We start from the raw sequence: 27923 nt of genomic DNA on the forward strand, positions 1-27923 counted from the left end.
AGGCTTCAAAATGAACAGAGATATCGGTTAACAGTCAAAGGTCATATATTCAGAAGTTCAATGTTGTGCGAATGTGTAAAATTTTAACTCTGCATGTTAACAATTGATATAACATGATGTACATGTATCACTGAAGTAAAATACAATATGAGGACTACTGGGAGGAAAAAATGCTGGAACTGTTCTAGCTGTTACACCAAAGTGTTTCAAGGTGAGTAAAGCTGATAGAAAGAGTACTTATTATTATTATTATTATTATTATTATTATTACTATTAATAATAATAATAATAATTACATTTTAAAAATTCAAACTTTTGAATTGGGATTTTAAAGTTAATGACGTTAGAAGAACAAGCATACATTTTGGTGGTTGTTTGAACTTTTGATACATTGTTACACGAGCTTAGTTAATTCATCAGCAGTTATATTGATATCATTGCTCTGGCAAGTTCAGCATAACCAAAATGCTTAGTTAATGTTGGGTTAACTTAGTAATACAGGCTAATACTCTTTAGTGTTTATCTTTTACTAACCTATGTAGGCTACTGTGACAACTCAGATACGGGGGAAAAGAGAGAGGTCACTATTAAACCTTACCATTAAAAACCAATTTGATGTTTTTATGCTGAGAGTTGCCGACGCCTCTCATTTCAGTTTGAGTGCTTCTATTTGAAACCTCTAGGCGTGAATGTGCTGATTTCCGGGGTAGAGGCGTAGTGGAGGAACGTTTCAGAGGGACGTGAACTATCTTGACAATGAAGCGCAGGCTCTTTGGCTGTTTTAGCTGAAGATCGCTCACTGTCCCACGGTCAGAAAGCGCACCAGAGTCACGGCGGTGGCGGCAGATCAACAGAGAGCACGGTAAGACGTCCTCTGGCTACACGCGATACTGATTAAAAGTGTAATTACACAACTGGACTGTGCGCAGTAACGCATTAAGAGAGACTGATTATTACAAACTACTGCGAGGTTGTGGTCATTAAAGGAAGAAACCCTGTTTTTAAAGGAAATGTTAATGCAAATGTGTGGCTGTGCTTCCTATATAACTAAAGAGCAGGCTGCATACAGAGCCTTGCATGGAGTTTAGTGGCCTTATTCTAGGTTAGCTTCATGCTGTGGGTTTTAATTTGACAGTAACTATCCAATAGAGATTTGGGGCTTTGCTGCCATATTCAAATATGTTGCATTAATAGTCTTGTTTGCAGCCTCTCAGGTTTTCACTACTAACTTTGACACACATCACGTTTGAGTCAGCAAAGTTGTGTTCATAAATACCCAGGGGTGCGTTTAGTGAGTCAACCTCAACATCCTATCGTTCCATGTACCATTTAACATGCTCAACCGTCTGCACTGACCTGTGCATATGTAACATTTTAGTCACCACAACTTCTACAACCAGCGTATTTGAGATTACATTTGTAAGAATTTATTATATATACAGAGGCAAAAAATTGATTGTTTTGTGCCTCTGCCCCCCTCTTTGTGTACTGTGAAGAACTAAATAGTGAAAACTTTCTTTAAAAGACTATCCAGAATGTTTTCTGCTTGTGTTTAGGGACCAACGCAACCATAATAAAAGTTTCAAGTTATTACATCAAATTTAAAGCAAATTCTTCCTAAAATAGATTGCTTCACCTTAACCTCAGCTTTAGGAGGAATTGGATTTCCTGATTTTCATGTCCTTTTGCCACTTCCTTTTCCTCTCTGTTGAGAGCTACTTCTGCTTTTCACTGCTTTTTCTTTTTAATTTATGTAGCAATTAACCAGTCCAAACTCAAGTTAAAATCAATATCTAGGTTGTTTGAAATACTGCTCTGTTGATTGCTGGCACAGAAGGCAACTATTTGTACAGTTTCATGCCTGGGTGATTGATTGCTTTAAAGATGTTTACAAGGCTCTGGAGGTGTTGCACTTGGGGAGCTTGGTTCACCCAGTTATTCATTACCTAGGTGTGATCAGGAGTGTGCTGCAGGATGCCATAACAACAGCAGGAACAGGTAATCTGCTGTTATCTGTTTGTGCTGGTGCAAGATTCCGTGTGCCACTCCTTTTAATCCTGGCCTTATGCTAAAAAGGTCCTGCTTGGAGCGCTTTAATCATCTATGAGAACTATATTGAAATATAGCAATATGCCATATTATATGTATCAGGGCAAATATTATTCTACCACGTTTAACTTGTGTGCATGCAGGGTCAGGATGACTGAACTTAATACTTTGGTTACTTGCAGCAGACACACAGCATGATGGCGAAACAAGACCTGGCTCATTGATATTTGATCACCGTACATACGTCAGAGTACCTGAAAAGTACACAGAATAATGAGTTGGAGTCGTACACTAACCAGGAATCTGAAGAATTTCAGAGCTGAAACCTGCATATTAAAAACCATGTGAGAGAAAATGCAAGCTCTTTATTTTGTCAAAGGAGGCATACACAGAACACTAAAAATAGGCCTGAAGTGTTATGATTCTCATAAAGCTCTTCAGCTTAGTTTAACAATCAGAGCTGGGAAAGCCTGGGAAAGTAGCTTTATGTCTTTCTTTTTTTTTTCTTTTTTTGTGTGTGTGTGTGTGTGTGTGGGGGGGGGGGGGTCATTATCAGGGTGTTTTCCCCAAAGGAAACATTGTCTCTGCACTGTGACAAAAAATAAATTTCCACTGCTGTTTTGACATCAGGGATCAAGAGCTGCAGCCTGAGATGACTTTGTCTTATCAGCGGCCTTCAGGCAGAAACAGGAGCCTGGACACAAAAGATTAAGTGGTTGGTGGCTCCTTTTAGGAACAACTGCACCAGGCATTATTCCTAGTTTAATTTCTTTGCTTCATTTGCTACGTAAACATGCGAACATTAGGCACAGGTCGAAAACTCAGCTGACAAGTTGAAGCCGCGAGCACTGAATTGCAGTATTCCAGTAAACACAGCCAGAGGCAGCTGCAGTGTGTTCAGCCAGTTTCTCATCAGGTAATATGTTGGACTGGATCAAAAAGTTTGTACTTGTTATAGTAGGATGTTTAGTCATGTTTATGTTCGACAGGGTGGTATTCCTGGAATGTTTTTCCTGAACTTTGGATTCACACCAATGGGTTAACAAAGAGCTTTAGGCTTGGAAAGAAGCCTGTTTTTTTCTCTGCTTCTTGCTGAAAGTCTTCTGAGATTCATCTCTGCATGACAGCACAGCATGATTCAGATCTGATAAACAGAAGTCAACAGACACGTGTCTCTTGCGCAGGATACTAGGCTTATATTGTAACTTGTTTCTAGCATGTAGTCATTAATTACTGATCTTATGTGGTCTGCAGCTGCATCCAGACCTAGCGTCTCGCTGGCTTACCACAGTGGTTGACCAGGGCACACTTCTTCCCGTGCCGAATGGGTGCACTGCCAGCTCATGTCAGACAAACTTTAAATCATCTCCCTCCTTCCGCCGACATTTTTTACACATTTTCTTTTTCCTCTCGTCCTACTCGCATTTGTTTCTTTGCTAATAAACTGTCAAACTCTGCACGCCACAGCGCATGCAGCACCCAATTCTAAACACAAGCACACTGAAGTTATTATTGGAAGAATGCCCGAGTGCTACAAATAATCGTCTGGTTTGCAGGATCAGTGACGAATTACTGACGCATGGTTGGGGTTTACATTCTCCCTCAAAGGCCACAGTCTCCCGTCATTTCCAAGAATTTATTTATTTTATTTGTATATTGTAATTGGAGGATACTTACCTTGCATACTGTCGGCTTTACTTTGGGAAGACATCTTTGGGCCCTGTGGGACACCATTAGGGATTTCCTACAAAGTGTCCACAACTGACCTTGACCACAGACTGTTAGTGTAAGATTTGCATCATTTTATGTTTTCATATGCCTCCCACTTGTCACTTAGCGTGACTTCCTTTAAGAAAGGGCATCAACAGGAACTTGTGAGCAGGAGAGACCTAAGGTTCATATTTGTAATTTATAACTCTTTCTTTCAGGTCTGTGTGGATGAGTGTATATTAGTATTGCATCAAGTATTACAATTCACATTTCTTGAAAATAAAAGAGGCCTTTATTGGTCACAAAATATTAACAGGAAAGGGGAAGTGGTATTGTGACTACGTAGTGATTCAGCTCAATCTGTGTGGCAATCTGTGCGTACACATCTGCACAGACTCTAGCTGCCAGGAAAGTGTTCAGAAACAGTGAATGTGCACAGGAATGCCTGTGCAGCAACAACGTGGACAGTGCCAGTAAATACTGCATTTTGTTATCCTGCACTGTGATCCAAAGCAGACTACATGATTAAACCGGGGTGTTTTTCTTTTTTGCATATAATTTTGTTGAGTTACACTCACTTTGTTTAATTCATGAGGCGCTTTTTTTGTTAAATGGAACAGCTGTAATCCTTTAATGAGTTATAGGTCAAATATTGATGGAGCAAAATGTATGTGTGTCAAACTAGAAAGTCAAACGTCAATGTCCCCATTAGACCTTTTGCTTTGAGCTATAGGCCATTCGAAACCATTTATATAATTGAAAGTGTATCTATGCCCTCATATTCTGCCCTACCTCTTTCCCCTCATCATTTTAGTCCTTCCATTTTTTCATAAGCTGATTGTATGACCCAGCAGGCCAGCTGCCAGCCCTTTATTGGAGTTCATAAACACACCAACACAGTGATGGTTTTTGCAAAGTATGTAGAATCATCCTGTTTGCTTGTTTGTTTTTTTGGCATGCAACTAATCCTGCAGTGTTTGTCACAGAAACACAATGACGACTGCTACAGCGTGGGTCTTGGTGTCAGATTTTCAAAATAAAAGCCACCAGTTTCTTAATGTAAGCTCAATGTGCTTTAAAATATATCCAGTTTCCAAAATAAAAACGCTGAGTTATTGTTTTTTGTTTTTGTTTTTAAAGAAAGCACTTTCCTTCTTAATGTAAGCCTGATATGTTTGTTTTTTTTATAATAAAGCCCCTAGTTAGATCTAGGAAGTTATGAGGACAACAACAAGCAGTAGGTTTTTTTCAGAATAAGCCCCCAAACAGTTATTGGCTGGTATCAGTGTCTTCCCTAGTAAGTTTTATACTACTGATCAGAATGAAAGCCTTTTAATTTCTTTTTTTTTTCAGTTTCCTTCTGCTTCAGTAACTATTTCTTTTTTTTAAGTTGGCTTATTTATGTACAACTATTTAAGCAGCAAGCAGCCGACCAAGAACAGCAGTACCAACAAATCCAACACTCTTTCTCAACAAATTTTCAGTTTAACTTCAACTGACAGCTGTTCCCCTCCTCCCATTGGGGTTCATTTCATAAATCTCATCTAATAGAAACCAAGATTTAGTAGGAATCACAGGAATTTGTGCTCCTGGTTTGCATGGAATTCTCGAGGATTTTTGTGGTAGGAACATCAATTTTTGTTTATGAGAGACGAGTGGGAACTAAAAGAAAGGATCTGACCTTCTGGCTGTGCTTATGAGACAATCTAATAAAGTCTTAATCAAGTAAACATTTATTTCAGTCGCGGGTTTGGTTTTTGGTCAAAAGGCTAACATGTGAACTGCCCACAAGGGGAAAAACTAAGATTGGACAAAAGTGCTATTTTAGAGTCTGATTATATGCTTGATGATCAAAATACTCCAGGCAAAAATGTTTTTAATATATCCCCCTGTGGCGTTTTGCATTGTGGTGACACATTTACCGGGTTGACAGGCAGCTGAAGTTAATCATTGTTCTGTTAACAGTGTTGAAATTGTAGCATAAGAACGATCTATATCTCTGGCCTCTTGTGCTTCAGGTGTTTACTAGTGAACTGCAGATATGTATATTTACTACCCAAAAGTCTACAGTCTTACTTGTGTAAGACAAGCAAGACAACTTTTTGTGATGCATAGTCTGGAGTCTTGCTGCAACAGAGTAGATGACTTTACACGTGGTTGCCTGGTTGGCAGAGGCAGGATGTAAACAACAACCAAGATGGCATTTAAAAACTTCCAGAGCATGTAATGTGTGTGTAACCTCACAGCTAGCAGTTCAATGTCAGAGCTGCTGAAAGTGACCTGGGTGGCGCAGTTTGTTAATAAAAGCAGCAATCCAGTCAACGCTTTCCTTGCCACTCTGATCTTTTCCTGTTACCAGAAACGCCTGAAAAGCTGTATCAATAGGAGCCAGTAATTCTGAGGCAACAGGCTATGGGGAGTATTAGAAAACAAAGTTGTGTAATGTCAGTCGCTGTACTAAAAGATCTGTTTATGAATTGTAAGTGATAGGAAGTAGCTCCTTAGGTTTGGAAGTTTCAAATTAGCTCTTAAAAATGGATTGCACATTGCAATCAATCATCCAGGAAAGTAACTCTCCAAAAGTTGATTCTGTTCATCTGGACGTAGCGTAACGTCAACATTTGGAGATTGCACATTGCCTTTGAGAATAATCGGAACATTTGGAAATTGACTCTTTGAATTGCAAGCAAGAAACTATACTGTGGTGTGTAGTTTAATATTCCCCAAAAATGATGTCCAATTATTCAAATATTTGAGATTTATTGTGAAACAGGCTGCTATGAATACATTCATAAACTCAGATGGGTTTTAAATTTTGCTTAATTTAAACACCACCACTAACAGTTTGTTTGTGTGTTAATTTTTTAAATGTGATTAAAGGTCAAAAATGTAGAACCCAAGAGGCAGGTTTAGCTGCAACATTGACACCCAAAAAAGAATTACAAGTCTAAACAAAGTCCAAAAGGCTTGTGCAAACACCACAGTAATCCACGAGACCACAAGGAGGGACACCAGGTGGAACAGCAGACAGCCTAACCAGTGACACGGGGCGAGACAGGAGTATATACACACAGGGCTGATGGGCACAGGTGAAAATAAATGAAGACAGGTGAACCTAATGAGGGTGGGGCAGGGGAATCACAAAAGTGGCAAAGTAACACACAAAGACACATATGACACTGAAAAAGAGGAAGTGAGTGGTAGTGACACAGAGTGAAGAAAAAGGAAATACAGGAGACATGAGAAAGTAGTGCTTTTTAAGAAAATAAATGAGATAAATCTTAAAAACTAAATAAAAACCTAAACACTATATAAGTCATTCATGAAAGTTTCTTTATGTCCATCCATCGTGTATCCAGTTTCGTTGACACTGTAGGATTTAACTGATATTCCATGTCCCCATTTGTCCATGTTCTACCTGGAGGAGCCGTCCCACCCCTACCCACCAGGCTTGATTGGTGTCCCCCTGGAAGAGGAGGTGGCTGGGGAGATGGTGTTCTGGCCATCTCTGCTTAAATTGCTACCCCTGTGACCCCAACCTAGATAAGCACTGAAAAATGAAAGGATAGACAGCTATGGTTTAAATCTGTACCCTGCACCACAGAATGACGTGCACCTTCACAGTAATATAACTACATGTTTCTGCCACACAGACCACAACAGCTGTGATAGGGCTGTTTGGTAGCATTATATGGTATAACCTCAGTATATTGAGTAACACAGGGAGGATACCTCTGTGTAACAAAAGTTGTAACTGTCTCTTGCTTACAGTTATGCTAATAAAATAGCTAGTTTTCTGCATGTGTAGGCATTTTCTCATTTTCACAGTCATAAAAACACATGTATCAACTCAGCCTTCCTGCATTTTAGTAAAAGTAACTATTCCTGAAGTTTAGTCAGCTCCAGATCCAAACAAAACCTCCTGGTAGAGCAATACACACAGATCAATGCACATGTATAAATGCAAAAAATGACATCACCCCTCAGTGAGGATTCAGCACAGTACTAAATCATGCTGAGGTTTAGCCGAGACACCCTTCAGAGAAAGCTAATTTCCCCTGCTCACATTCCTGCTCATATTCTTTTGGTCATAAAAGCATCACCATTCATCCAATTTTTCTTATTCAGTTCAGGGTCTTAGCTAGTCGCCAGTCATTTAGAGAGACAGACAATCATGCGCGCTGCCATTCACAACCACGGCCAACTTAAAATCAACAGTTAAGCTAGCATGTATGTATTTGGACTCATGTAGGGGGCCAGAGTACCCACAGGAAGAACATGTGTTCCAGCTGGGCGGCAGATTCAAAAATAGGCTACAGTGCTAGACACAATGCTATGAGAACCTTATTGCTCTCCCTCCCATCATCACAGGTCAAAAATAAAGCAGCTGCTTTATAAAATCTTTATAGCTTCTTCAGCAGATTAAAATGATTTGCAATATGATGTGTTGTCTAATAAATGGATCCATGTGCAAGCCTCAGCTAGGGTTAAACTTCTTTGTTATTTGGTGACCAGCTTCCCACTCCAGCTCATAAAGGAAACTTTGAAGTGCTATTTCTATACATTATTATGAAATATTCTTAGTATTACCTTACCTTTCAAGTTATTTTTCTTTTTATAATGGAAAGTTAGTGTGGTTGTGCATTATTGGTGTTTGTGTCATTTACCCATTTAAATCAGCCAGACATTATACTTTAATAAATAGATATACTTCCCAAAGAAGGATTTACTGCTGATGGTCGGGCGACCGTGGCTCAGGGGGTTGGAAATTGCATCTGTAACCGGAAGGTCGCCGGTTCGATCCCTGGGCTCTCTGTCCTGGTCGTTGTGTCCTTGGGCAAGACACTTTACCCTACCGCCTACTGGTGTTGGCCAGAGGGGCCGATGGCACGATATGGCAGCCTCGCTTCTGTCAGTCTGCCCCAGGGCAGCTGTGGTTACAACTGTAGCTTGCCTCCACCAGTGTATGAATGTGAGAGTGAATGAATAGTGGTATTGTAAAGTGCTTTGGGTGCCTTGAAAAGTGCTATATCCATTATTATGGTCAGCTGTAGATATTCTTTGTCTTATGTGTTTAGGTTATACCGATGACAGGTTCCACTTACACGTCATGGTGCAGGATTTCTGTTCTGTCACTTCCTGATTTATTTTGTAATCCTTGGACCATGTTCATTCCTGTTAGCTTTGCTTCTGGTCCTTCTTACGTTTCCCTCCAATTTTCCACCACACCTGTCCCCAATCAGATAATCACTCTCCCCAGCATATATACTCACAGCTTCCCTTCCGGTTGGCTTCTTTTTTTAAAACAGCTTTTTCATGTTTGTGCCCCTTTTTGGGTGAGGGATTAAACATGAGAAGAAGTGGCTGTTATGACTTTCAGGTAACAATTGCAAAAGAAACTGAGCATGTATGTAAAAGATTGTTGTTGTTGTTTTTTTCTGTGCTCCTCCTCCCAGTCCATTGTGTCCTATAGAAAAGACAAAGGGCGTGAACTACAACTGCGTGCTTGCCTCCACAAATCTAAGTGAAACCACATTTGAGTATGTGCTTTCACACACACTCACATAGACGCGCACGCTCACACAATCTGTACCATACACTCAGTCTCAGTCATGTAAAAGTCAGAGCTACTTCCCGTTTTTCAGTAGTTCCGGCTTCTCTGTTGCCGTGTTTGCACAGACCGTGCTGAAAAGGAAGTCTACAGAAACTTTGCTCAGGAAGAGAGGGAGAGGAGAAGCGCAAGGAGATCGTACTTTCAGGAGGAGGAGGTTTTCCTACTGTTGTGAAGTTTGCTGCAGGGTCTCTCTGCCTGAAGCCATGGGGGTGTTTGGAGGTGTTGAGAGAACTGGAGGGAGCAGAAAAGTGCTTTGAAAGGCAGACCAACACGTGTTGTTTTTTATGTTCCATTTGTTTTTCCCTCAAGCAGTTTTGCTGTGTGAGTGAAAGAAGTAAACCGGATAATTTTGTTTTCTCCTGATGGATTTTAGAGGGAAACCCTACTCTGCCTTAAATCCCTGAAGAACAGACACCGCACACAAAAACTCTCACACACGTTAGTGGGATGTTATTAGATGCTTGAAGCAACATGGAAGCTCTGAGAGAGTCTTTTCTTAATTTGACTTTTCAGATGTCCGCATACAGGCGAGCCACTCTGGACGAGGAGGACGTGGTGGACTCCACCAGTGACGATATCTACCCATCAGCTCCCATGCAGGTAAGAATGCAAATACCTTGGGCTAAAACTAAGAAACAGGTTGGTGCTGGTACTGGATTATTATAGAACATGTGGGTAAGTGTGTAATTGTTGAGGTTTTGCACCTGGTATAAGACAACACATTTTCTAAATTTTTAATTACAGATGAACCAACAGCGGCTTATGCTTATGATTAGTTTTTTCTTTTTAACCAAGCTGTCCTCATTTAGTGGTTCAATAAAAGCTGCCACTCTAGCCGTAGTATTAGTTTAACTTGTCTATCCGGAACTTTAAGATATCTAGTACTTAGAAATGTATTCCTATGCTGATTTATGAAGGAATTTGAAGTCTTCATGTAATGTTGCATTGGCCAAAACATCTAAATAGAGGCCTCATTCTGAACTGAACATGTGTATGAAATAGAAGATTATAAGATTAGTGAGTATATTTGCATGACAGTTGAACGAAAGATGGCCTAACCGCTAGTGAGCTGGGACATATCCTCCCCAGTGTCTGTAGTTCTGAAACTAAATTTGGATCCCCTGGAATACTGTTAATGAATAAGTTAAAAATAAAAAGGCTTTAAACTCTTCCAGAAAAAGTCACCAGAAAAAAAAAAACTGTGGTCACATCACTTGTGTGGGTTTCATCCAGTTCTGTCCAGAGACGGTATTTTGTTTTTGCTCAGTGATGGACGGGGTGCATCTAACTCTCACCCAGCATCAGCTGGTATCAGTCCACTGAAACTGGTTGGATAAGCAGTTAAGAAAAGGAATGAATTGATGGATAACTGCATAGCTGTCATTTTTATCATTTTCATACATGTTGGGTGCAGATTGCTGCATCTTATTATTTATTTATTTTATTCATGGTGGGGACAAAATAAAACTCCTGTAAAATAAAATTATCAGTGCTATAACTGAAAACGGTCCATAGTTCAAACAATACTGAAATCTGAACTTTGCCTCCACTGTTTTGCTTGGCTTTCAGTGTGGCATCAAGCACAAATTAACCATGTCAACAGTAAAAATGATAAAGCTAGCTAAATTAAAGAATTTCCAACAGCATGTATTTGTATTTTACAGGAGCCTTACAGAAACATCCTGGAAATGTTATTCTCTGTAGTAAAAACAATGCAAAAAGCCATAATCAAAACACTAAGAGTATGCTGTTGCTACTGCCCTTCTACTCATGTATTTGGTTGACAGCATTTTGAGATCATTTTACAACATTTCAGCAATTTGGCAAATATTAATGTTTGGACAAATGTCTTAATTGTTACTTGTAAAATTTAAAAATGATTTGTCTCCTGTGTCTTGGAGAGAAGACCACAACGCAAGAATATTCCACAAATTGACTTTAGTTTTCAAGCAGAATGAAATTGGTTGCTTTTTTTCTCCCCATTGAGATGAAGTTGTCTTTATATTTTTTATGGTTTTCACACAAGGAAGTTTTTGCGCACAGACACTGAAGCATTTAAGTGTGAAATCCTTTGTGTTTTTTCTGCTTTATGAAAGAACACAACATGTATAAAGGATTTCACTGAGACTGCAGATAGAGCATTTGGCCTCATTCCTTAAGTTAAACAGTGTACTGTTCATGTCCATACAGTGCAGACACACTGCTTTGTGCAGTTCGGTCATTCTTTAGGTGCTTTATTTAACCAGGATTGAAACAGTGTTCAAACTGTTCCTAGATTCAAGTATAACGTGTGGGGTTTTTATTTTTGTGAAATGAATTGTAGCTTCCTAAGACTGTGGCAAACTACAGGTGAGAAAGACTTGGCAGTGATTATCCCAATTGTGCTCAGAAATGCAGCTCTGCACCAAACCTGCTTAATTCACTAAGGCTCTGGGATTAAGAAGCCGCCTTTGCTTCGATCACACTTTAATTTGACTTGTGAAAATGTCTTCTAATAGCAGCAAATCTGATCCCTATATTTATAGATTTGGCATACCTGGCTTCAACACGATGTAGTGTGTGGAATGAACAAAAGTCACCATTTATTTATAGGAGTCTCGTTCAGACTGACCAGAGTTTGTAATGTGTCCATTGAAGGATATGAGTGACTCTTGGAGTCAAAGTCTTTGAGCCACTTTTCAACAGATCGTTATCAGTAAACTCATCATTTAAAGGGTGAACACCAAAAGCAGCAGATAAAGTTCAGCGTTGTCTTGTCTTATATTAGGCCAAAAGTAAACTGTGCTTTTATTAGTGAGGAAACAATGAAAGAATGCTTGACCTCTTTCAGTGTATGAGGGCTGAGGAGACTAATGGAGAAGCCATTGTGCTGTGAAACCATACCTGTCATCAAATCCCTGAGAAACTTTATCTAGACACAATATTTTCCAGTTTTTGTTCACAAGTAAATACACTCATTGTGTGTCATTCATGCAGTAGTGTCTGTGGCTTTGAATTTAAAAAAGCCATCTAAAAGATTTGTGTATGTGTGTAGGTGAGTCTTCTGCACGGCCGTTCCTCGTGTTGGCCGAGCAGGACACGGATGGAGAGGAGGCTAATGTGCTTGGTGTGCATTCTGTCAGTGGGCCTGTTCGTAACTCTCATCACAACTGGGATTTTCTACAAACAGAGTGAGTCCAAAGTTTTATTGACACCTCAATATTACTATTTTGATCTTTCAGTGATTTTATATTTCTAATCTTATTTATTTTTTCTGAACTCCACAAAAGAATGAAAGAATCCTAGCCTGTAATTAACTTATACGCTTAAGTTTTAAAATCAGCTGCTTCCAGTAACTAAGAAAATGATGCAGAAACAATCAAAAATATTTGGATTTTCAAAATAGGTTTATTTCTAAAAAATAAAATAAATAAAAAATTAAATTGAAAGGAGCCCAGTGCCTGTATTTACAAATGTCATGAATGACCCCACACAACTTTACGTTCTCGCCACATCAAGCATGTCTTGTGAAAGCTACAGGTGAAGAAGACAAATTATTATTGGAGAAATTTTAGAATGGTCACAGCTACACTTACAAATATAGATGGTTCAAAGGTGACCCTGCTTGATCCCTTGAAAGTTGAGGTCAATCAACAAATTTGTGCTTGATGTATTAGACACTCTTTTGCAATGTAGAAATGCAAAGGGTGACCTCGTGTCCACAAACCCAGAGCAAGACTCAAGAAAATCTAGCAAAACATACAAGTGCTACCCCATTCATGCATTTTTCTTCCCTTTATCCAATTCAGGGTTGTGAGTGGGATTGGGAGATCCCCCTGGACAGGTCTTGGGCTATTACAGGGTTAACACATGGACAATTGTTCATGCTCACATTTACATCTTCAGCCAGTTTACTGTAAAATCACCTAACCCTCTGAATTGTGGGAAGAAGCTGGAGTGTCTGCCAAAAAACAGACACCGGGAAGACACCGGGAAGACATGCAAACTCCATAGAGAAGGCCCAAACCCAGAATATTCTTGCTTTAAAGTGACAATGCTGACCACTGCTGTCCTAAGTGTTTTGAAAAGTCACCTCTGCAAAACATGAAATGGAAAAGACACAAGAATGCTACACCCATTTTAATTACAGTAGTACCAGTTGGCCTCATTGCTTAATCAAAGAGACATGACTCTTTTCTTAAAAAAAAAATAAAAAAATTTTTCCCTGCCTCCAGGGTTTAAAGGTTATATTTGTACTTCTAAATGTGAAACTATAGCAAAAAGCTTACTTACTGCACTTTTTTCATTGTTCTGCACAAGGAAAGACTGTAAGACTGCAATTTGCGAGGGGTTATTAAATAGGGAGTTGTGCAAAGTTTGTTCTTACTAGACTTATTAGATTCTTACTAGAATGTCTGGATTAAGTTTCTTCAAGTCTAAGCCAGAGACCTTATAGAGAGAGGCATGGCACTCAATGTTGTAAAAAAGTAAATATGACAGAATTCTATAATGGTCCAAATGAAGAGTGGGCAAGTAAACTTGAAATGATATTAAAACTAAGTCTGTAAACTTTAAGCTTTTTTTTTTTTTTTTTTTTCTATACAGCTACATTTTGTCTTGGCATCCATTAAAAAAAAAAAAGTTTATGTTAATAACACTTCAAACAAAACCCTAAGTGTTTGCTTGGGGGTATTTCCCAAGCCCAGAGCAAACCAGCTGCCAAGTGGTGAAATTTGTTTCTGGAAAGACTTTGGTATAGCAAAGTTAACTAAATACACTGAACAAAAATATAAATGCAACACTCTTGTTTGGGAACCGCTGACCTAGAGGATCGCCTGAGACCAGCTACCCAGACAGCTGCAGCAACAATTGGTTTGCATAACCAAAGAATTTCTGCACAAACTGTCTCAGGGAAGCTCATCTGCATGCTCATGATCCTCATCGGGGTCTGGACCTCACTGCAGTTCGTTGTCACCCACTAGAGTGGGCAAACACTCACATTCGATGGCATTTGGCACGTTGGAAAGGCGTTCTGGTCACAGATGAGTCCTGGTTTTCACTGTTTAGGGCAGATGGCAGACAGCGTGTGTGGCGTCGTCTGGGTGAGCGGTTTGCTGATGTCAACGTTGTGGCCCATGGTGGCGGTGGGGTTCTGGTATGGGCAGGCGTATGTTATGGACAACGAACACAGGTGCATTTTATTGCTGGCATTTTGAATGCACAGAGGTACCGTGACGAGATCCCTAGGCCCATTGTTGTGCCGTTCGTCCACGACCATCGCCTCATGTTGCAGCATGATAATGCACGGCCCCATATTGCAAGGATCCGTACACAGTTCCTGGAAGCTGAAAACATCCCAGTTCTTGCATGGCCAGCATATTCACCAGACATGTCACCCATTGAGCATGTTTGGGATGCTCTGGATCGGCGTATACGACAGTGTTCCAGTTCCTCCCAATATTCAGCAACTTTGCACAGCTATTGAAGAGAAGTGGACCAACATCCCACAGGCCACGATCAACAACCTGATCAACTCAATGCAACAGATGTGTTGCCCTGCGTGAGGCACATGGTGGCCACACCAGATAATGACTGGTTTTCTGCCCTCCCCCCCCCCATAAAGCAAAACTGCACATTTCAGAGTGGCCTTTTATTGTGGGCAGTCTAAGGTACACCTGTACATTATTCATGCTGTCTAATCAGTCCCTTGATATGCCACACCTGTGAGGTGGGATGGATTATCTTGGTAACACAGATTTATAAAGATTTGAGAACAATATTTGAGAATCATGGGTCTGTTGAAAATGTTTCTACATACACAGATGTTTGAGTTCAGCTCAATAAAAAAATGGGAGCAAAGACAAATGTTGCATTTATATTTTTGTTCAGTGTAGTTCCAGCTCCAGACATGGGCAGTACTGATATCTTACCTCAAGAGTGGAAATCAACTTTGCTGTAATGAAAGATGGTTTATAGGCAAATTTTCAATAATGCAATTCAATGAGTTTAAAAAAAAAAATGTATACACATACATATATATATATGTATGTGTATACGTGTGTGTGTGTATACGTGTGTGTGTGTGTGTGTGTATACGTGTGTGTATACGCGTGTACGTGTGTATACGCGTGTACGTGTGTATACGCGTGTACGTGTGTACGTGTGTGTATAAATAATTGTTTTGTAATAAAGTAAAATTGCCAACTGAGGTAGAACCCCATGCTAAATTTTTACAAAAATCCTAAATGTATATTATTGTGGTCCTAATATTCCTTCACAAAAGTGCTAATATAGCTAGTGAAAGAGAAAAGTCTTGCACAGTGTTGTCGAAATATTCATTTTATTATTTTTGGCTAGTGGTGATTAGTTTCTTGTATGTGAGAGATGAGGAAGAAAAGTCTAAAGTAGAAATGTGATTGTTAGATGCTTAAAAACAACCCTAGCTCTCTCTCTTGACCTTGTTCATTATGGAAAAAGGGGTTTATGGAATTGTATTGACATCCTGGTGGCGTCTCATCAATGGTAGCTTCCTTAAATTTACCATGGGAAACGTAATGCCACTTCCTCCAATTCAGCACCACAAGTCAGATCACACTTTGAAATAATAAAAGGAACAAGGATGAAACCTCCTAAGGGTACTAACATCATCACAGCACATATGTCTCAGTCTCTGTCTCATACCTTATATGGACAAGCTGAAGGTCTTACAGGAAGTTTTGTAGTAGAGGTATTCACTGCTTACACTTCTGTAAATGCTAAAAGGTTTCTGTTCAACAGCTTTAATGTTTAGAACAGAGAATCTATAAGCCTCAGTGCTCTGCTTGGTTCCTCTTTCTTGTTCTAGAGAACGTGTGTGTGTGTGTGTGTGTGTGTGTGTGTGTGTGTGTGTGTGTATAAAAACTGTACTTGACTCTTGAAATAATGAAATGATTGCTGAAGTAATCCTCAGTCTTCTGCCCTTTTCTGTTTAATATATTCATCTATTAATCAGACACTTTGATTAATAATTATTTATTAGTGGAACATGCCACTTCCTCAAAAAGACCTGCCACGTATCACTATTATTTCTAAAGAATATTGCAATACGCAGTCCCTTCAGGTTGTATATTTGTTCTTCTAAGATGATAGATTCCAGATGGTCAGAAAACCCTGGTTTTCTGATCCCACAAGGAATTATTTTCAGATTATCCATTTTGGTTGTTTCCCACTAGCTGATAATGCTGAAAGTGAATTATCCATGAATTTAATATGCTTTAAAACTGTTTTTTGCTTTTTTTGTGCAACAGCACACCCAGGCTTGTGCCTAACAGAGCCATGCATTACTGTGGCCAGTGCGGTTCTGGGAGCAATGGACCGATCCGTAGATCCCTGCCAGGACTTCTATAACTTTGCTTGTGGGGGCTGGATAAAAAACAACCCACTATATGAGGGCAAGTCCCGCTGGGGTTCTTTCAGCAACCTGTGGGAACACAACATGCTTGTAATGAAGCAGTTATTAGGTAAAGATCCTTTATTTGAATGCAGTTCAGTGTTTTTAGCTTCTTTTACCCCCATATTTTTAGCTTGTTTTTTCCACTGGTGTGATTTCATTGTATTTGGGCAGAAAACACAACAATGAAAGGTTTAAGTGATGCTGAAGAAAAGGCCCAGCGATATTATGAGGCCTGCATGAATGAGACAAAGATTGAGGAACTAGGAGCTAAGCCACTCCAACAACTAATTGACCAGGTATGGTTATTCAACTTTAAAAGAAATCATTTTTATCGATTTTAATAAAATTGATTTTCTTGGCTCCATTAGTTTCTGAAAGTGTGCTTCATTCCTGTCTGTTCCAGATCGGAGGATGGGGTCTTACTGAACCTTGGGACAAGGACAACTTCCAAAAAGTTCTGCGAACCGTGTCTGCCAACTTGCGTACTTTTCCTTTCTTCACTGTGTTTGTCAGCACAGACTCCAAAAACTCCAGTACTAACATCATCCAGGTGAGAAGAACAGAAGTTAAAGGTTTAACAGCTTCCTCGAGGAAAGGTTTTATCTATTATTCTTGGACCGATTCCTTTGTTATTGCTACAGTATTGGTCTATCTGCTTTCAAATGAATTCATTCCTCTTGTAGGGTGTCACAAGACTATGACAAAAAGGAAAAAGTGGGATCTCTGGCAAGTTTCTGCATTAGCCTACATGCTGGAATTGCCAGGCTAATGCAGAAACTTGCCAAATGAAAACAAAAGGGCTGATTTTGAGCTTATACAGAGGCCGAACGGAGTCATAGGCTGTTTCTCTTAACACTAGGTGGATCAGACCAGCCTGGGACTACCTTCACGTGATTACTACCTCAACAAAACTGCAAATGAAAAGGTATTGTCTACAGTGTTAGACTGATTTTAGTTATGACAGTTTGCATGCAAGGGTGCACAGTAATTTAAACACACCCTGAGCCTCGTTGCCTTGTTACAAAAGGAAGTCAAATATTTAATAATATTCCTATTTTGGCCTCGGGGGATAAACTCTGCATAGTAGCATGTGGTTCCATAGTTTGAATTCTTTCCTAATTTAAGTTTATAATGCATTCAAACATTTTCTCCATACAACCCTGTCTCAATGTGCTGCCTTTCTTTATAGTATCTGACAGCATACCTCAACTTTCTAGTGGAGTTGGGAGTTCTTCTGGGTGGCACAAAGGAAAGTTCTCGGGCCATGATGGAGGAAGTTTTAGATTTTGAAACCACCCTGGCCAACATCACAGTCCCTCAGGAGGAGAGAAGAGATGAGGAGCTCATTTACAATAAGATGGAGGCAAAGGACCTGACAGTGAGTGTCTCAAGAGATCTCTTCTTCTAACTTCAGGTTTAACCGCATGTTTCTGGGGTTCCAAAGCTGTCTCAGTTCCTACTGCAGACCTAACAGGCCCTGGAGTATGTCTTAGCAATTGTGTAAAGTCTTTCCCAGTTGCGTATCATAAGATGTGGATTGCTACAAGCACTCTTGTGTAACAACAGTACTGGTTAGTAAGAGCGATTCTGTTGCTTCGAGCTTGGAGTAAGCATTTCATGTTTTTCCTAATATTATAGGTTTCTTATGTCTAAGTTATGTCTTTGTTTTGTTTGTGGCTGGCTTTATGCTGCACACTGTATGTTTGCATGTGATACCTTGCAGCTAGATCAGGAAATGCTGTGGTTTACTGAGAGCCTTTGTGTGACTGCCATTTAAAGATTTTGGGGTGAGTAAAGTCAGATAGGCAAAGTATGCTGAACTTCCAGTGTAGGCCTCAGTTTTGATGGTATCGGCAAAGGGAAGAACAAATGTTTGCAGTATTTAAACTTCAAATGTCAGCTGCACTGTGAATGACCATGAATGTACGTTAAGATCACTGTAAAGAAGCCCAGACTCTTCTCATCATTCCTCAGTTGCTTGTTTTGTGTGTTGCAGACTCTGGCTCCAGCAGTGGACTGGATGCCATACCTCAGAGAAATGTTTGCTTCTGTGTCACTTAATGGATCAGAGCCAGTGGTGGTTTATGCCAAAGAATACCTCCAGAAAGTGTCTGACCTCATAACTAAAACAAATAAAAGGTGAGGTGCAAAGAAACTCTTAATCATTTTTTTCTTTAACGTGTCAAAGACAGGTTGCATAACGCTGTGAACACAGCTATGTAAATATCTGTTCCCCTAGATTTATTATGCAGTCAAATAAATAAAATGGAGCAGAGGAGATCAACAGTCTACAATAACTCTTGTACATTTACATGATAAGACCCAACTGCTTGGATTTATTGTGAATTGCCCCTTCTTCAATTAACAGATATTTTTATCTTTTGTAAGCCTTCTCAACAACTACATGATGATGAAAGTAGTGAGAAAGATGGCCTCAATTTTGGACCAAAAGTTCCAGGATGCAGAGCAACGTTTCCTTGAGGTCATGTATGGAACCAAGAAGGTAAGGGATGAAGCCTTAGGCCTTGTCACTATAATCAATGACTTCCTGGTTATCTCAACACTCGATGGGCATATTGGAATGCATCTGGGCACTGGCAGTTAAATTGGATATAAAAACATGTCAAACCAGCTTTAACTGGTGTTAATGTTAAATCTTTGCCAGATCAATTTGTATTTATTTCTATAATACTGCTTCTGTAGGGATGGGTTCTATCCTTTTGTGATCCTAAGTAAATTAAGTTCACATAGGTAATCAGAAGGCAGTTTATATTGTAAAGACTCTACAAATTCTAGCAATTAGACCACCCTTATATGTGAAACTATTTGGCAGCAGTGGGGAGGAAGAACTTAAACAGCCACCAGACTACAGGAGAGGAAGACAAACGTTAAAGGCATGGGGGGGGGTCTCTTTAGTGCATAAGGGGAAGTGTCTCAGTGGTGAGCCTATAGCAGCATAACTAGGAGATGGTTTGAGGTCACCTGATCCAGCCCTAACTGTAAGCTTTATCAAACAGCCTTGCATCTAATCTTAAAGTAGAGAGGGTGTCTGTCTTCAGAATCAAAGCTGGAGAGGTGTCTAATAGCAGAAGGCTCAAACTTGCATTATAGATGGCTTAAATATGCACCTTCTTAGAAACGAGTGGCAGTAACAGCTAGGGGCAGAAGTAAGAATAAAATGAATATGTAAAGTGTTCACTTCATAAAATGCAGACACAGTAACAGGAACCTGCAGTTTCCTGCTCTGAAAACACTCCAACTCCAAACTGCATCCTTCTTTGTTTTTACTTGCATTTGAAAGTTTCTGGGTTGATTCAGAAATGACAGCTTGTTGAGTAATTCCTGCTTTAAGAGTTTGCTCAGTGACATAATGTAAGCATACAGTCTTGTGACATTTAAATTCAGATCAAAGGGTGCATTCACAAAAATGACAGCAAGTTTGCTCACCTCACTCATTATGTTGAACTTTGTAGAGAGCGGAGTTAAACTGTCCAGGTCTTGAGTTGGCTGCTACATAAATACAGTGGCAGTAAATGACGTCACACCTCCCCAGAAAGAGTACAGATAATCTGCAGTCTTGTGAATGCAAAGTATTCACACTACTTTCCTATAATAGAGAAAAAATGGCTGACATACAAAGAGCAGTTTCAGCTTTCTAGAGAGCAAAGGTTAATATGGAATTATTTTTACAGTAAATAAAACCCAAATGATTTGCTCTACGAAACACAATGATACTACAGATTTTATTTTTTTTATTTTTCAAACAAATAAAACTTTATGGAAGGTCAGCTCATTCTCTAAAGTTGTGCTTCCTGTTTGACTGTGAATACTCCAGTGACTTCATCCCTTATTGGAGGAAGATCTGTTCCCTGTCTCGTTACCCACTGGGGTCAAGCTGAAATAACAAACCAATACTCTGCGTGCGTCTTTGTTTCTGTTCCACACCTCATTTTCCATCTGTATGCCGAGCGGATTCTAACGTTTTCTTGCTCTGAACGCTTGCGTCTTTTTTTTTTTTTTTTGCCTACAGCTCTGTCCTTTTCACCTGAAGATAAACTTATGTTAATCTAGAGGTAGCAAAATTAGACTTTGCAAATACAAGGAAAACCTTTAAAAACAGTTATGAGAAATTAATTTTGTAATTGCAAAATTTAATTTGAATAACTGAGGTTTGTTTTAAAGTGCATTTTAGATTTAGGGAAAATGACAAATGTAACTACTTAACAAATGAAAGAGTTTCTAGTATCAGTGTCTTGTGACTCAGGGCAGCATCAAAAATTGGGTGTGGCATGTAGAGTGCTGTGAGCTATATACAATCGCTGAGCCTAGAGAGATGGCATTTAAAATTTGCTTAAAATAACAGCTCAAAGGTCATAGACAAAGCAATTTATCAAGTATATGGTTCACTTTCTATCAGAGGTCTTGGCATCCTTCATAAAATTGTTCAAAAAAATAGTAGTGTTACACCTTAATTATATATTCTAACAGCAGGAATGCAATAAGCAGGATGCAGACCTCCACTTCAAAATTGGTGAATTTATTTCTAGCCATGTAGATCTGTTTATCATAGTCGGGGTTCTAGGCAATTTAAATGCAGCAAGTTAAAACTTATGAGGATTAGTCATGTGTAATCTGGGGAAATCTAGGAGGTGGTAACTAATCTGAAGCAAGAAAAATATGGCAGCCTAAAAAAACACTCCACAAGGCAAATGACACCTAACAACCAGTGAAGGGTGGATCGTTTTCTTTAACGTGTCTTGGGTTTTTTGCAGAGCTGCACTCCACGCTGGAAGCTGTGCGTCAGCGACACAGACAGTGCCTTGGGCTTTGCTCTTGGCGCGATGTTTGTCAAAGCCACCTTTGCTGAGGACAGCAAAGCCATTGTAAGTGTTTCAAGGTTCTTCCTTCAAAATAGCATCTGCGAGAGATCGATTGACGTCTCTTTGTCTTCCTGTGCTTCAGGCTGAGAAAATGGTTACAGAAATTAAGCAGGCATTTGAGGATGGATTGAAGTATGTGAGCTGGATGGACACAGAAACAAAAAAGGCAGCAAAAGAAAAAGTGGGTATAAAGCATCCCCCTAGTGCTTTATGGTGACATCTGTGCATGAACTGTTTTCTGTGTAGAAGTGGCAGAGAAATGCAGCACTGCCATCTGCTGTGAAAATATGTCTCTTACAAATTGTCGTCTTTCACAGGCAGATGCAATATACAACATGGTCGGGTATCCTGAATTCATCATGAATGGCACGAAACTGGATAAAGTGTTCAATGATGTAGGTAAATGCAAAAGTGGATTACCGGTCCTAACTTCTCACTTTTGTTTGTCATGGTCTCTTTTGCCTGATTAAAATGCTGAATTTTATTTTCTGTTACTTTGATTCCTCTTTCAGTTTGCTGTGGTGTCAGGCCTTTACTTCCAGAATGTTATGCAGTACTACAACTTCTCAGGCAGAGTGACTGCAGACCAGCTGAGGAAACCTCCCAACCGAAACCAGTGAGTTCCTCAGTTTTAACCCTCTTTCCCACCATCCTTCTCACAGGGGAGGTAGCACACTGTTATGGGAGTGAATTTCTATTGGCGTGTGTGCATTATACTGATGTAGCGGAACCAAACTTTGTCTCTAATTGAGCTTTGGAGGAGGGGTTAGATTAAGGTTCCCATTAGTTTCAAACTGATCTGAAGTCTGTGTAGGAACAGGAACTTGATGTTGATCTCATGAGGTGCATTCTTGTGCCTTGTTTTGCAGGTGGAGCATGACCCCTCCAACAGTAAATGCCTATTACAACCCAACAAAAAATGAGATGGTTCTGCCTGCAGGAATCCTGCAAGTTCCATTCTACAGTCGCTCTTGGCCTAAGTATGTCCTCCATGTGTTGTTGGAGTTTGCTAAATAAAGTAATTAACACTCTTTATTCTGCTGTGAAAGGCATTTATATTTGGCTGACAAACTGACCGTCGCATTTACTCACATTCATATACTACTGAGATTCAAATCCAGAGCTGCTGCTTTGAGGCAACAGTGCTAACAGCTGTTCCACCCAAACACAATTTTCCACCTTTTCAGTCTTTGTGTTCACTTGAAGCCAGTAGCCACTTAGATTAATGTGAAATACAAATGACTTTCTCACACTTGAGACCAGCACCTACACTATTTAAGCCTCTGAGGTCTGAGTCATCATGGGTGATGATATCATAGGCGATCAAAAGATGTCAGTTTTGGCTTTAAATCCTTGTCGGTGACTTAAAACTGAGCAAGTCTGTTTAACAACCCTCTAAATTTTCTTTATTGTGTAGAGCTCTCAATTTTGGTGGAATTGGAGTTGTCATGGGCCATGAGCTGACTCACGCATTTGATGACCAAGGTAAAAAAATCTTAATTTGTATTTTCAGAGTGACTTAAACTTGACCAAAACTAATAATATTTGTATTCAAAGGCAGGGAGTATGATAAAGATGGAAACCTACGCCCTTGGTGGAAGAACTCTTCTGTTGAAGCTTTCAAGACGCAGACCCAGTGCATGGTGGAGCAGTATGGCAATTACAGCATCAACCAAGAGTCTCTGAATGGAAGACAAACGCTGGGAGAAAACATCGCTGACAACGGTGGACTCAAGGCTGCTTACAACGTCTGTCAGATAAGAGCACGGCTCACCTTGAAACCTCATGAAATATTTAAATGTGCAGAAAGGGGCTTTCTGTGAGCAATGCTGGTATAAGCCTGTATTTGGGTTATAACCAAGTTTTGACACATTGCATGCTTACAAGGTCAGACGAGCAGTGCACAGATTTGCCATTAAGCCCCTGTAGCAGTTTATCTCTCAGGCCTGCTGTGGGTCATATCATTAATCTGTATTGGAAAAAGGTTGTCTAGTTTACAGTGAAGCCTGGAAATGCAACAGGTGGCTATGAGTGGCCTTGTCAGCCTCTAGTTACTACTTCACATGCACACATTCTTTCCATGTAATGAAAGGTCATAAGCTGTGAGGCAGATGACCAAATGCTATAGAAGCAAAAGTGATGCCCTAGAAGTAAATTGAGGTGCTTCTTTTTGTTTTGAAGGCTTATTTAAACTGGATTAAAAAGAACGGTGAGGAGGCCACGCTGCCAGCGCTGGGAATGACGAACCATCAGCTGTTTTTTGTGGGGTTTGCCCAGGTTTGTACCAACCAACACTGCTAAAGCCTTAATACACATCTGGGGGTGTGCTTTGAGCTGTAAACTGTTCAGAATAACAATTTGTGGTTACCATCTTGGCTTGGTTCTCAGCGTTGCATTTACCACACTCAAAGGATACAAAAGTTTGCCACACTTGTTCCTGTTTGTTTCTGACAGGCTCTAAGAAAGCTGGTATGTCACAGATCTCGATTGTATGCTTGTATGCAAAACCATGGCTGTAGGAAGACAACAAGACCTATTATAAGCTTTGTAGTGTAAAACTCTGTAATAAACACCAATGCTAAAACACTGCTATAAGATGGGTGGTGGAGGGGACAGGTTTGAATAGAGATTTTGATCTTAAAGTCTCTCAAGATATGCTGCTCAAAAATTAAAGGAACACTTAAATCACACACTGGATCTTGATGAATAAAATATGAAAGTTGGAAAGTACATACTAGTCTGTGGAACTGAAAATCACTCCAAAAATCAAAGTGGGAGACAAATCAAACTTTTTGCACCAAAGCAAATTATTCTCAACAGCTTTTTGAGTAACTCTGAAGGATTAGGTAGACAAATAACTCATCCTTGTCTCATCTCTGTTCCTCTCACAGGTATGGTGCTCTGTCAAGACACCTGAGAGCTCGCATGAGGGCGTTATGACAGATCCTCACAGTCCTCCGAGATTCAGGGTCATCGGCACAGTGTCAAATTCACGTGAATTCTCAAAGCACTTTGGATGCAAAGCAGATACTCCCATGAACCCAAATCACAAGTGTGAGCTTTGGTGATGCCTCGTTGATCACGGAGTTTAACAGGAGTGAAACTGACACTGGGGGTGGGGGTTGTTTAAGATGCCGACAAAGCCTCATGAGACTGGGATGCAGGTATCACTGAAAGTCCCCTTTTGCTACTTAGTGCTTATCAGGCTGTTTATCGGGACAAAATGTGACTGCTGTGTTGGAAGGATTGCAATCTTCACTACTTCTATGCAAAGACTGTTTTAGCAAACTGCATTCCCCGAAATTGAGATTTAATGTCGCTTTATTTTGTTTTTGGTTTGTTTGAACGCTTTGAAAAACCACCTGATAGTTACGATGGAGGAACCACTCTTCTGGCTTCATATTTTCAAATGAGCAGATTAATGGGACTTTTTGTTACTTTCCACTGAGCTTTTATCTGCTGCTTTTATTGAATGTTATATTTAAAGTTTTTGTTCTTTTATACAAGTGAACCAGGAATTTAAATATTTTTTTTGTTTATTTTTTTTTTTAAACCTGAGGAAAGTGCAGTTAACACTGTTTTTTTTTTTTTTTTTTTTTTTTTAAAGCCGTTAAGGGGTAAAAAAAATACTGTTTTAATGATGCAAGTGTTTGCCTTTTAACACTTAATATTCCAAAAATGTGTACAGTTTGGTCAGTGTCATTCAGAACTTGAGTAAGCAGAGCCACAATGTGCCATACCCATTTATACATTTTGTCACAAATTTTGTACATTAAAACCAATCTAGAAACATTTCCCTTGTTCAGTTTATTTGATTCATGCATCACTTTAATTCACAGGCAAGATTCTGACCTGACACACGGTGACCAGAGGCTCAGATTCTGCATACGTTTTGTTTGGGTCCAGTGGTCTTCCTTGGGCTAATTTTGGGTGTCATTTGACTTTTTGCAAAATGTTTTCTGCATCAGTTTCATTGAAATATCCATGAAAAGAGTTGGGCACAGGTGACACCTGCCAAATTCATAGACTAGAAGTTAATGCTGTAAGGTTCTTCCACTTTGGTGGGTGTTTTGTTTTTTCTTTAGCAATACAATCCTCAAGTTGTTGTTCATTATCCCTCTTGACTAAACTTGATAATCTTGCTTTCTGTTATCTTCAGTTTGCCTTGATTCAGGTGTAATTTGAATTTCTGATATTGGGTTACTTTGTCTTTTACAGTAGTAGGTTATAGGTGTAAATGAATATGTTGCCTGATCATAAATCAGATTTTTAAATGGCTCAGACATGTTCAAAACCTTTGTGCATTCAGAACATTTCATGTAGACCGGTTTTGATTTTTGTCAGAAACAAGTACAAAATATGATTAGACAAACTAGCAACAGTATGAGGGCGGAAATTGGCTCACAGCTTGAGGTTTTTTTTTTCTTTCTAAATGTTCTGGCTCCTTCATGGTCAGTACCCTTCCTATGCGTGCAAGGTACTAGAGGATGAAAGGATGTACAGCTGCTGCATATATCAATTTTTCTTAAGTCCTCTAATTTTATTGTTTTCACCACCTCCCAACTTAAGGTACTGCACTCAAGTCATTAACTACTGAAATTTTTCAATAAAATGTACTGCTATTCCTTTTAAGGTGATGCAAAATGTAGATTCCTCCTTGGACTATCTTAAAAGATCTTGGGCATCTGTTTTGTAAATGAATACATTGAATAAGGAAGGCAATAATCTCAAATTGTTTTCCTTATGTCTCAGATTTTTAAGTGGGGGTAAAGGGTCTTTCACTGGCTCACTTTAATAAAAGAAGAAAAAAATCAGTGCTGTGTTGTAATGCTGGTATTCCCAGGTCATAATGCACAAGTTTGGTCGATTTGGGTTGCATTTAGTCCCAGATTTGTTTGATATTCGTGCACTTAAAAGGGGTGAATTAGGAACAATGAATTGGGATCTTTTAATTCATGATTAATTTCACTGGTCTTGCCTACTTGAGATCACATTGGGATGTGACTTATGAAGTAAATTAGTTGGGCATCCTTGATCTAAGGGAAATGCCTTGCGACTCAAACGCGAGAACGGTAGATGGCAGTGATAACACACAATTGTTAACGCACAGCGCTGGTACTTCAATAGCCGAATACGTAAGATGATTATTTTTGTCCATACAGAAACCTAATTTACTATAAACACCTGTGCAATCTCATTAATTTATTTTAGTAGTAATAAAAGGAGCCGGGTTTGTTACAGTTAGCAGTTACAGTCGTGATGCGACCGTTATTAATTCTAATTTCAAACTGGATTTTAAAATAGTGAAAAACTGATTTGGAACACATTTGGGGAGCGTCAGCCACGCCGTTTTCGTGTTTTGGTTGAAGGTTAGTTGATTACCCGAGCGATTCCGTAACTGGCCGAGGATTGCCGAATCATCTGTCCTGCCCGGACTGCTGGAAGCGGCCGCAACGCCATGTTGGCGAAGTCTCTCATCTATGTGCGAAAAAAATGATAGAAAACACACTTGCCGAGAAGAAAAGGTAGATCGCCGAGGGAGGTTGAAGATCGCGGCGATTGTTTTTTTTTTTAAACAGAAACGAACCGAGCCGGATCCGCAGAGGTTCCGGACGGGTGAGGGAGGCTAAACCTCCCACCGTCCCCATGAATAGCACCGCTGATCCTAACAGCGACTTTCCATGAAAAAAGACGTTTGTGTTGCTATTCGAGCTTCGTTATCCCAGTTCGTTAAAGGGATTTTGGGGCCTGCTTCAAGAATCCGCAACGCTTGCTCTATGTATGCAGGCTAGGCGCTGTTTGCATCAGTATTTATTAAGATATTGTTTTTATTTGTTATTGATTTTTTTGCGATGAGTTTGCCACCGAAAGTGGTCCCCAAACCCGCCGCTGTCGCAGTTAGCGGACCTGGAAGTGGCCCCTCTCCGTCGAGCCAACTGCGGGCTACCCTGACCTCCGTGTCTCTGCCGCCGGGAGCCCCAACTGCTCCTCAGCCCGGCGCTGTTCAGCCACCCCAGTATCCTTTGACGTGGGTAACGCAGAAATTACTTGTGTTTTCATGCATAATTTTCCCCTGTGACTGTAGCACATACAGATGTTTAATTAGTGATTAATAGCAGAGGTTGGACGTGGGGATGATGGTTTCGTTTGGAGGGAGCTGGGAGGGGAGGGGACAATTAGCTAGCTAACTGTGCTAACCTTAGCTCCCGAAGCCGGTTGTCAAAGCTAACGGAGATGCGAGTTTAATTTTGGGGGGAGT

At 39.9% G+C, this 27923-nt stretch overlaps 2 protein-coding genes across 15 annotated transcripts in view; both read left to right on the forward strand.

Annotated features, from left to right (window-relative positions):
- The first annotated feature begins 733 nt into the window (after window positions 1-733).
- ece1 (endothelin converting enzyme 1) lies at window positions 734-25232 on the forward strand. Of its 3 annotated transcripts, none has more exons than XM_005917869.3 (19): window positions 734-862; window positions 9887-9973; window positions 12408-12543; window positions 16639-16851; window positions 16956-17080; window positions 17188-17334; window positions 17644-17709; window positions 17974-18162; window positions 18781-18923; window positions 19173-19287; window positions 21557-21667; window positions 21747-21845; window positions 21982-22059; window positions 22177-22280; window positions 22534-22644; window positions 23082-23149; window positions 23222-23412; window positions 23846-23941; window positions 24556-25232. In XM_005917869.3, the coding sequence occupies exons 2-19, from the start codon at window positions 9887-9889 to the stop codon at window positions 24730-24732; spliced, it is 2256 nt and encodes a 751-aa protein (XP_005917931.1). In that variant the 5' UTR covers window positions 734-862; the 3' UTR covers window positions 24733-25232. The 3 variants fall into 3 exon arrangements, with proteins under 3 accessions (XP_005917931.1, XP_005917930.1, XP_005917929.1); XM_005917868.3 differs by lacking the exon at window positions 734-862 and adding an exon at window positions 8765-9139; XM_005917867.3 differs by lacking the exon at window positions 734-862 and having other exon boundaries at window positions 9172-9973.
- The window catches only part of eif4g3a (eukaryotic translation initiation factor 4 gamma, 3a), a 77651-nt gene continuing 74956 nt past the window's right edge, over window positions 25229-27923 (forward strand). For 10 of the 12 annotated variants that reach the window (XM_005917875.2, XM_005917878.2, XM_005917881.2 and 7 more), the window contains exon 1: window positions 25229-27692. In XM_005917875.2, the coding sequence (XP_005917937.1) occupies window positions 27517-27692 (176 nt within the window). In that variant the 5' untranslated portion in view covers window positions 25229-27516. The remainder of the gene's footprint in view (window positions 27693-27923) is intronic. The other 2 variants (XM_005917876.2, XM_005917884.2) reach the window with 1 other exon arrangement.

Source organism: Haplochromis burtoni, unplaced genomic scaffold (genome assembly GCF_018398535.1).
Source record: "Haplochromis burtoni strain Fernald_Lab_line unplaced genomic scaffold, NCSU_Asbu1 Contig_26, whole genome shotgun sequence".
NCBI lineage: Eukaryota > Metazoa > Chordata > Actinopteri > Cichliformes > Cichlidae > Haplochromis > Haplochromis burtoni.